The sequence below is a fragment of the Oncorhynchus kisutch genome, linkage group LG21 (genome assembly GCF_002021735.2).
Source record: "Oncorhynchus kisutch isolate 150728-3 linkage group LG21, Okis_V2, whole genome shotgun sequence".
NCBI lineage: Eukaryota > Metazoa > Chordata > Actinopteri > Salmoniformes > Salmonidae > Oncorhynchus > Oncorhynchus kisutch.
In genome coordinates, this window is record NC_034194.2 from 17,916,153 (window position 1) to 17,927,479 (window position 11,327).

Here is an 11,327-nt window from a genome sequence, read left to right on the forward strand (position 1 = left end):
GTGAGCGATGACAGAGAAACAGCTGGTTTGTCAGTCTCCTGGCTGTCTTTCCTCTTCCGCACCGGTGTACACTTCTTTATCGTCTCCTGTGCGTGAATTTACACGTCCTATGTAAGTGGTAACTTAGCCTAATTATTCTTTTGTGGCACATTCATGCGTTTTCTTTCACATGTTTCATATAGCCGGCCACAGAGACGCGGTGCACAGGCTACTTACAAACCATGTGTTTGATGCATGTGAGACCATTCCACTTATTCCACTCCAGCCATCATCACGAGCCTGTCCTCCCCATTGAAGGTGCCAAAAATCTCCTGTTGTGGACTGGGGAGCTAACAACAGCCCAGACAGCTCTTGCAAAGAATGAATAAGCGGAGCAGGCACTTTGATCTTAGCACTATAAAAGGGGGCTGCACTGACAGACTTGATCCTCTCACTCATGTGAGACACATTTGACAGAAGTAACTAAAATTCTCGTACCGAACTGTGTGTTTAAAAAATATATATATAAAGTACACATTTCAGTATACCGTGAAACTACTCAAGAGAACAGGTTTAAAATGTTTTCTTTCTTAGAAAATAGTCCTGATCATATAAGACTAGACAATATCCAAAACTATTAACAAAACACTGAATTCATACAGTACATTTTCAGTCATTTTAATTGTCTTTCTACTCAACTCTTCTACCAATGTTGGAGGTAAAATAGTTTAGTTGTGTATTTCAGAAGGAATCAAGGCATTAGAATGTAACAGAGGCCACCAAAATAGAGTAAAAAATTGCATATTATCGGCAAACCCTGACACCATATCTGAGGTCACAGACAAGGTCTGACCTGCTATCTATAGGGTCCCCCCTCCCACCGGGACTGTTTGTCCCTCCAGACCTCACCAACGGGCGTTCTATTTTCAGCCCCAACAAGCCAAGCCACATCATGTCATCTAAACCGCTCTTCCTCTCCCTTTCACACAGGACGGGGAAAAAAAGCTTCCCTTTTGTCAACGACAGGAATCTCACTGTAAATAATTTGCAGGGCAGACAAAGAGATGAGAGAGAGAGAGATGCCCAGGCCAACCTAGTGCCCAGGGCCCTTTCCAATGAGAGGGAACTCAGCCAGTGCTGGTTGTTCTTGGTCTCCATGGCCTTTGTGGCTTTTCTTTCACCTGACGGCCATGATGAGACATGATGCCTCCACCAGTCAGCGCCATGGAAGCCACAGCCTCTGGGGTGGAAATCACCATATCCACCGACTCACGGTACTACACGTCAACAACACCGAGGGATTTCACGATGAACAAATACATTCCTCAACCCTATTGTCCTACGGAACATTAGAAGGGTCATATAAGAAGAAGTGTCAAAAGAACTGTGAAAATACCACTTTCAAGGTCAGGACACGATTTCCTGTTAGAAAAGTATGACCCGGGAATGGGATACTGTAAACAACGCTAATTCCTATGGATATTTATGCGCAACACACATTGTGAAACCTGGTCGGTAATGGAATACTCTGTACTGGTAAACTCAGCCATGGGCGAGTTGCAACATGGGCATGATAATCATTCACTGCATTAAGATGGATTTGGCAGCTCAACATTACCCTCAGCCCATACCCTGCTCTTCTCCCCAGCCTGCTCATTCTTACTCGCGGTGGCAGGCTGAAGGAGAGACTTCCTGCTCATTCTTACTCGCAGTAGCAGGCTGAAGGAGAGACTTCCTGGCACAGTGCTGCATGACAAATGCTTCTGTGTGGGGCTCCGCTAACAGCCGGCAGACGTTTCATTGCTCGTCAGATATACCGTGACTAATTGTCAGGTGAGGTGGCGGTTGCGTCTCACATGTTGTCCACACTTGCGTCACTGTTTCCTTAGATGTGTTCAATACAAAATTGATCGACTTCTAACAAAATGCAGGACAATCAAAGTAAAGAAATTGGAATGAAGATTACATGGATGGTCACAATGTCTTACTGTACGAGTCAGTTAAGAGCACACCGTCTGTAAGGCCTGTCTATTCAACTCAAACATTCTACATATCTGCTGCAAAGCCCTGAGCATCTATTCTTCAGTCCATATAATGGAAAGAACAGTAATAAAACTGAAGCGAAACGAGAAACGACAGTCCATTACTTGAAGGTCAGTAAATCTGGAAAATGTCAAGAACTTTGAAGGTTTCTTCAAGTGCAGTCGCAAAAACCCTCAAGCACTATGATGAAACTGGCTCTCATGAGGACCGCCACAGGAATGGAAGACCCAGAGTTACCTCTGCAGCAGAAGATAAGTTCATTAGTGTTAACAGCCTCAGACAATTGGGATTTAACTGCACCTCAGATTGCAGCCCAAATAAATGCTTCAAAGTTCAAGTAACAGACATCTCCACATTAACAGACAGCGACTCCGTGAATCATTCTTGGTTCCAACCGCTGTGTCTTTGTGAGACGCAGAGTAGGTGAACGGATGATCTCTGCATGCGTGGTTCCCACCATGAAGCATGGAGGTGGGGGTGTTTTGGTGGTGACACGGTCTGTGATTTATTTAGAATTCAAGGCACACTTAACCAGCGTGGCTACCACAGCATTCTGCAGCGATACGCCATCCCATCTGGTTGCGCTTAGTGGGACTATCATTTGATTTTCAACAGGACAATGACCCAAAACACAACTCCAGGCTGTGTAGGGGCTATTTAACAAAGAAGGAGAGTGATGAGTGCTGCATCAGATGACCTGGCCTCCACAATCACCAGACCTCAACCCAATTTAAATGGTTTGGGACAAGTTGGACCACAGAGTGAAGGAAAAGCAGACCAGTGCTCAAGTTGGACCACAGAGTGAAGGAAAAGCAGACCAGTGCTCACAAGACTGTTGGAAAAGCATTCCAGGTGACTACCTCATGAAGCTGGTTGAAAGAATGTCAAGAGTGTGCAAAGCTGTCATCGAGGCAAAGGGTGGCTACTTTGAAGAATCTCAAATATATTTTGTTTTGTTGATCACTTTTTTGGTTACTACATGATTCCATGTGTGTTATTTCATAGTTTTTATGTCTTCGCTATTATTCTACAATGTAGAAAATAGTCCAAATAAAGAAAAACCCTTGAACGAGTAGGTGTGCCCAAACTATTGACTGGTACTGTATATTCAAACCCTATCAAAGCACAGATATCAAGTTAACAGAGACTAATAGAATAGTCGGTGGGCTTGAATTCTCGGACCAGCAGGATCATCCACACCTTCCTCTTTGTTGTAGTTGCGAACAGCCTCACAGAGACATCCGCGCCCTCCTCCAGCTCTCTATATAAAGATTCAAATCTCCCACAAGAACTCTGTCCTTGGCTAAATTATTAGGGATCTGCAGTCTGACATGTGCTTTTCATCTGTGGGGGAGGAACGTTGTGAAGACTGTTCTGTGTAAAACCACCACTACCACAGCTAGCTAGCTAGGTCATACATCAACTCATAGACCCAGAGAGACAATAGCCAAGGCCAAGATGGTTGACTCACTCACCATGTTCTCCCCCGTAGCCCCCCTTGAGGACCTTGACGTAGTCCGACTGGCAGTCCCGTGCCTCCACGTCGAGGTCACCGAACCTGATGACTAGGCTGTTGCCCTCTGGCACCTGGATCTTCCACTCACACCAGGTATTGTTGGGGTAGGTGCCCGGGTAGCTCTTAGAGGAGAGGACACCGCTCTCTGGGCCCAGCACTGAGTGGCCACAACCGTCATCTGGACAACACCATAGGAGAGAAGTCGAGTTAGATTAGGACGAAGCTCCGTCTCTACTTTGTTGTTGTATTTCAGCTACGTCGCTGAAGACCTGTTAGACCATGATATGAGGAATGTGTGATGGTGGAGCTAGGTGGAGAGAAACCAATAGGATGCAAAGTGCTCTCTCATCTGGAAGGCAAAGAATACATTTTTTTGTAAGACAATCAACATTGTACATTCAGGGCTCAACTTTCACTTCACAACCAGGCCAAGCAACCAGTGAAGACGACATTTATCAGTCTGCTTGACAACATTACTAATGTCGGCAGCAGGTCTACAAAGAGAACATGCCAGTACATATAAAAATAATCACTCATGGTAAGTAAACATTGTGTGAGGGAGACAAGTCAAGACACGCCAAACATACTGTAAAATGTTGCATTGTGTCAGTCAAATACAACGCCTAATGAGAGCTATTGGAAGTCAGTCCTAATTACATCAATCACAGTGAGTCATAATGAACCAATATCTCTTGAGCCAATATCTTCTCCTTAGACCGACAAGTCAAAACAAACAGGAGGTACTTCACAGAAATACCTGCTGCATTTCTGCTTAGGAACGCACAGCATAACACTGACACACTACCTCCAAGAAAGGCAATGCTTTCTCCCTGGAGATCCCCATTGGGTGAAAGAAGAGGTGTTTGACTGTCTGAGACGCTCAGCTGCTGGGGCCAGACCAGATTCAGGCTCCTGCAGGTGTGGGGCTGCCCTTTGGCCGTGTGTGTGTGTGTCAGTGGATCCCACGCCCTGGAGCCCTGGTGACACAGTGGCCCCTGTTTACAGGGTGGTTAATCCACTGTCCCCCAGGGTGTGGCATTAACACCTGTGACAGCACTAACAGGCCTGCACGGGCCTCATGGCAGCTGTGTCCCACAGAGACCAGTCACCAGACTGCTTCCCACCGACCTTGACCCAGTCCTAGTCTAATCACTTGCGACTTATTGTGGATAGGACATTATTGCTTAGTAATTTGGTGAAAATGAAACCTCTTATCAAAGGCAAGGTTGAGCTACTAAATTCTTCAATCATACCTATCTATGTCATTTAGATTTATACTGAATGTTAAGTGTTGGTCCCATGTTTCATGAGCTGACATAAAAGATTCCAGAAATTGTCCATGCGCAAAAAAAACGTATTTGTCTCAAATGTTTTGTACATCCCTGTTAGTGAGCATTTCTCCTTTGCCAAGATAATCCATCCACCTGACATGTGTGGCATATCAAGAAGCTGATTAAACAGCATGACCATTACACAGGTGCACCTTGTGCTGGGGACAATAAAAGGCCACTCTAAAATGCGCAGCTTTGTCACACAACACAATACCACAGATGTCTCAAGTTGAGGTTGCGTGCAATTGGCATGCTGACTACAGGAATGTCCACCAGAGCTGTTGCCAAATAATTTAATGTTAATTTCTCTACCAAAAGACGTCTCCAACGTCGTTTTAGAGAATTTGGCAGTACGTCCAACCAGCCTCACAACCACACCAGTGGCCAGGAGGTAGGGGCTAGGGGTTTGTTTTTGGACTGGGCCCTTAAACTCAGATATATGTGGCACATAAACACTGTCCAGACATCAATGGTAGGTTCTGTGTGATGGTGGAGCATTTTGTATAGGAATAAACATGTATTAAAAAACACTTGACTTGTGGATAAGAATCCCTAAAGTTAGATTCTTTCTAAGGAAGGTAAATCAAATTTAACAGAAAAACATTAAAGCAAAATTAGCAGGCCCGTGGACAAATGATGCTATTAAAAAAAACAAGATGGGAGCTTTGGCTTGTCTGGCCAGTCCCAAGCCATGGAGCGGCAGGCACACACAGTGGCCTTTGTGGTCCGAGGCTGAACTAGGTCCAGATGTGAGGCTGGGCGAACAGCACAGCGGGACGGAACATTTTAAAACAGGATGCAGCTACCCACCTGGGAGAAGGTGCAGGAGCGGTGACATCATTACCACAATGGTAGAGGAGGAAATAGACTACACCTACGCCACAGAGCATTACTGACCATAGGTGTGTAAACAGAGAAGGGCAGAGTGAGCCCTGTAACATCAGCTCAATAATATTTTCATGTAGTGGTTTGTTTGGGACAATAACAATCAACCTCTGTCTACTGTATGTTTAAGGTTGAACCTTTTCGTCGTTTAAAAAAAAAAAATATATATATATATATATATATATATATATAGTTAGTCCCGATGTATTTTTTTTCAACACTTGACAGCATCCCCAGCAAACATGACCTAGACATTTTCCGATCCGCTCATATGGGGTGCCTGTGTTGGTGGTTTCAGTCTGTCTTTTTTTATGCTCCTGAGATTTCTCATTCATAGCAAGGCAACATTTGTCTATGCAGTGCCTATAGCTAGCTTGACGACTCGCACTGACTAAATTCTTCAGCTATTCTGTCGTTCACTACATACTTTAGCCCAAAACTCATTGAAGTTGTTTTGTAGTGATGAGTGGCGTTGTACAAAATGTCCAGAACAGACTCTGGGAAACACACTGCAGTTTTGTCACACAACACAATGCCACTGATGTTAAGGTTTGGGAGAGTGTGCAGTTGGCATGCTGACTGCAGGAATGCCCACCAGAGCTGTTGCCAGATAATTTAATTTTAATTTCCAACGACTTTTTAGAGAATTTGGTAGTACGTCCAACCAGCCTCAACTGCAGACCACGTATAACCACATCAGCTTAAGACGTCAATATCCGTCTTCTTCACCTGCGGGATTGTCTGAGACCAGCCACCCGGATAGCTGATGAAACTGAGTTTGCACAACCAAAGAGTTTCTGCACAAACTGTCAAAAACAGTTTGAAGGAAGCTCTGCGTGCTCATCGTCCTCACCAGGGTCTTGACCTGAATGCAGTTTGGCCTCGTAACCGACTTGGGCAAATGCTCACCGGCACGCTGGAGAGTGTGCTCTTCACGGATGAATCCCGGTTCAACTGTACCGGGCAGACGGCAGACAGTGTGTGTGTGGCGTCGTGTGGGGGCGAGCAGTTTGCTGATGTTAGCGTTTTGAACAGATTGCCCCATGTTGGCAGTGGGGTTATGGTATGGGCAGACATAAGCTACAGACAAACAAACAATTGCCTTTTATCGATGGCATGACGAGATCCTGAGACCCATTATTGTGCCATTCATCCGCCGCCATCACCTCATGTTTCAGCATGATAATACACGGCATCATGTCGCAAGGATCTGTACACAATTCCTGGAAGCTGAAAATGTCCCAGATATTCCATGGCCTGTATACTCACCCATTAAGCATGTTTGGGATGCTCTGGATCAACGTGTATGACAGCGTGCTCCAGTTCCCGCCAATATCCAGCAACTTCGCACAGCCATCGAGGAGGAGTGGGACAACATTCCACAGGCCACAATCAACAACCTGATCAACTCTATGTGAAGGAGATGTGTCACGCTGCACGAGGCAAATGGTGGTCACACCAGATACTGACTGGTTCTGATCCACGCCCCTATCCTTTTTAAAACGGTATTTGTGACCAGTAGATGCACATCTGTATTCCCAGTCGTGTGAAATCCATAGATTAAGGCCTAATGAATTTATTTATATTGACTGATTTCCTCATATGAACTGTAAGTCAGTAAAATCTTTGAAATTGTTGCATGTTGCGTTTACATTTTTGTTCATTGTAGTTGTCGCGGTATTAGACTAAGCATAGGTGGTTTGATGATGTTGAAACATTGAAATGGTGCTGGAATAGTGCAGGCGGTTCCTGTTTTCCTTGCAACTTCCGGGTAACTCTGCATGGTTCCAAATCAATAGGTGCTTAGTAATCCGAAAATGTCAGAAACATTAAAAGAAAAGGTTCACCCATTTTGAATGGTACATTGTTTTTGTGCATCTCTGAGTGATGTTCTATCGATTCCCTGGGTCATTTCATGTTTATCTGAGTTATTGGCGTTCAAACAGGCAGATATCCAGCCAGTATGACGTAACACTGTTAAAAGTCGCTCTCGTTTGGAAACCCAAACAGATATTTGACTAAAACATAATCATTTCAAACCTCGCTTACATTTGTATATGATCACGTTTCTCTATTATGCGTGGGAATACTTGGAAAAGATTTCCCAAATAAAAAAATCACAGAGCTGATTTCCTGGTGTTTTTACAATTAAATTGAGCAGATTAGAGTATTTTCTTTGTCTTCTCTTTACAGCAATAGCCATTTCAAATCAAATTTGCAAATAAACTCAACTAAATAATAGTCCAGGGAGCCATTTGATTAATTGTTCAGCAGTCTTATGGCTTGGGGGTAGAAGCTGTTAAGGGGCCTTTTGGACCTAGACTTGGCGCTCTGGTATCGCTTGCCGTGCGGTAGCAGAGAGAACAGTCTATGACTTGGATGACTGGAGTCTGACCATTTTTGGGGCCTTCCTCTGACATTTGAACTCCAAACTATGTTTTCCAGCAATTGTATTTAGAAATATTGCGATATTCCTGGCTGGGCCTCTGTTTCACTGACATTCGCAACTCAACAATCATCTCTTTACTATTTGCCACGCAGCGCTGCCCAAATTGCTGGCCCTCATGCTTTCTGATGTAGCATTTAGAATATAAAAAAAAAAATTGGGATCAAATTATTTTATTGATTATTTTACCCCTTTTTCTCCCCAATTTCGTGATATCCAATTGGTAGTTACAGTCCTGTTCCATCGTTGCAACTCCAGTACGGACTCGGGAGAGGCGAAGGTCGAGATCCTTGCGTCCTCCGAAACACAACCCAGCCAAGCCGCCCTGCTTCTTGACACAATGCCCGCTTAACCCGGAAGCCAGCCGCACCAATGTGTCTGAGGAAGCACCGTACACCTGACTACCGTGTCAGCGTGCATTGCGCCTGGCCTGCCACAGCAGTCGCTAGTGCGCGATGGGACAGGAACATCCCTGCCGGCCAAACCCTCCCATAACCCGGACGACCCTGAGCCAATTGTGCACCCCCCATGGGTCTCCTGGTCACAGCCAGCTGCGACAGAGCCTGGACTCGAAACAGTACCTTAGACCACCCGCGCCACTCGGGGGGGGGCCCTTCATTTTATTAATTTCTGTATAGACAGGAATAGGCCAATTAGGCTAACTAACTTGTGCATTTCAATTTACTTTAGGGGAAGCTTAGCCTTATAGCTGCGCCACCTATGCTAATTTCCCCTAAACGGTGTGCATCCTTATTTAACTCCAGGTATACTGATAAACACCAACAAACTCGTGAACAATAGAGTAGTAGCAGACAATATAATGATGCTATTTCAATTTAAAATGCCAGCGCATCTCCCATCGTCTCTCCTGATCACCTGGCTGACTACTGCCCTCGGGACAAACATGAAGTATTCACCTCAAACACTCAGAGGTTCAACCTAATGCCAGGTAGAGGTGGTGGGGGGGAAACACCATCAAGCAATGACTGGAATCAATTCTTCCCCAACTCTAAGTTGGACTATAATATGCATCGGACTAAAACTGCTCACTGCATGGATCAACATTAGAATCCCAAAGGCAGCCAGAGAGCTTTAGCTGTCTCCTAAACTGACTGCTTGTGAGTGCTAAGGCATGCGTGGCACCACAGTTCATTGTTCAAGAGCCAGCAGCGCCTCCTTGGTAATGAGAGACAATACCACAGGAGCACAGGCACAAAAAGATGACCCAGCTTCTAAGGGAGAATCTCAATTGCATACCTTCGCCTCCTCAAAACCCATTGGACGAGAGAGCCAGAGGTCCTTTTCCTCCAATGGGTTTTGAGAAGGAGGTGAGAGGATGCGAGGAGTACGCAATTGAGATGCGTCCAATGGCACGTAGCCTACTATGAGCCTAGAAGGTTACAAAATCGAGCCATGCTGTCACTGTGGTGTGAGAGGACGATCATAGCTAGTATAAACCCAGCTCCAGTCAGTTCCTTCCTTTTGGCAGGTTTGTCACTGGTGAAAGTCACCTACTGTATCTTCTCAAGGATTGTTAGATTACAATTGACAGGTATAGTGTGTTTCCCTACATGTCAACAACATGATAGTTCAAAGACATCCGAACTGACAACACATTTGAATATTTAATATCATGGAAGCCTGCTGACAATCCCATATGAGTAGGGGATTTGCTGTGGAAACGTTGAAACAAACCGTCTCTGCTCAGTAGAAAGGTTGAAATATTTAAGCAGAGTGTGGAGATCAATGAATCTATAGGAGTGCATTTTTAAACTAAAGTCAACAGGCCTTAATGGTGCATCATTGCACATTCATCATCTAATATAGTAAGTACAGCTCAAAGTGTAATGTTTGAAAGACAACTGTTAAAACATGGCTGGTTACATTTGAGTCAGAGTTCTCAACGTTTTGCATGATTTATCGCAACTTAATGTGGCCTAACAGTGATATGTAACAAATGTATGATGCATAAGATACATTGATTGTAGTTATATGCCACACACTACTGTTACATTTGACTGTTGGCAACCCAGTTATCACACACGTAGGCTACTTAACATTCGAGGCTTGTTGAACATGCCACACAGTGTTATTAACCCTTGATCTGCCATGTGGCTCAGGCACACCAAAAGTGAATGAAGTCTAGTACAAAGTAAAACGATCAGAACCATGGTGAATTAAATAAATAAATGTCTCTAATCGAATGTAAGGTACCTAGATCTATGTTACATCTCATCGGTTGTAGTACAAAAAGTATTGGGTAATCGTGTAAATCATTGTTGCTTTAACAACGGTTAGTTTGCTTACCGAGTTTTTCACCGACCGCGGAAAGTATAGACCAAACGACAAAGAATCCATTAACTTTCTTCTTTACAGACATCTCAGCTTTTATCCACAGTAACGCAACGAAGGCGCATATGGAGACACATTTGTTTCGTTTTCATGGGATCATTTCCTTTAGGAAGTTTTGTCGTAATAGAAAGGATCCCGACGCGCTCCGTCTGTTTCTATCCTGCCTGCTTCTCCACAGTATATTCATTCCTTGAATGAACTCTTCCGTGTTTCATCCACAGGCGTCACCCAGTGGTCGGGTCGACCAACCAGTCTGGCCGCCTCCGTGCCGTTGAGGAGAGGGGGATAATTGCTGAGCAGCCGAGAAAAGTAGACGCGCAACACAATTAATAAAATATAATTGTTGAGTTCAACTGCCCACCCCGGCTGAAAGGTATAGGCCTATGATCGTTAATACCAGGCTTACTTCTTACATACTATTCTGTAATCAATTGCCAGTTTGCCAACCTACATATTCGAGCCTATTTGATGACAGCAACACTATCACTTAGATACGTTTTTTTTTATTTTTTTTTACATAAAGTGATGACCATAGGGCAGTGAGGTATGAATGACCCCTGTTAATGTGTTAATTAGATCAAGTTAAATCTAATCAAATAGTATACGTGCTTCTCTTTTGCTCCGTCTCTATGCATCTTTATCCTAAACATTCAAATCCACTTTTGATTGACTGGTGTTATTTCGCTTTAGGGAAATTATTTTTTTAAATAATTCCTTGTTTTTTTGAAAAATGTGAATAGAACCAATGCTATTGGTTGATCAACAAGATCTACTT

At 44.1% G+C, this 11,327-nt stretch overlaps 1 protein-coding gene across 1 annotated transcript in view; it reads right to left on the reverse strand.

Moving 5' to 3' along the window:
• Positions 1–10,892, reverse strand: part of dcbld1 (discoidin, CUB and LCCL domain containing 1) — a 46,304-nt gene extending 35,412 nt beyond the window's left edge. Inside the window, exons 1-2 of the mRNA XM_031800726.1 lie at positions 10,508–10,892; positions 3,498–3,716 (exon numbers count right to left, since the gene is read on the reverse strand). Coding sequence (XP_031656586.1) covers positions 3,498–3,716; positions 10,508–10,580 — 292 coding nt within the window. The 5' untranslated portion in view covers positions 10,581–10,892. The remainder of the gene's footprint in view (positions 1–3,497; positions 3,717–10,507) is intronic.
• Between the last annotated feature and the right edge of the window lie 435 nt (positions 10,893–11,327).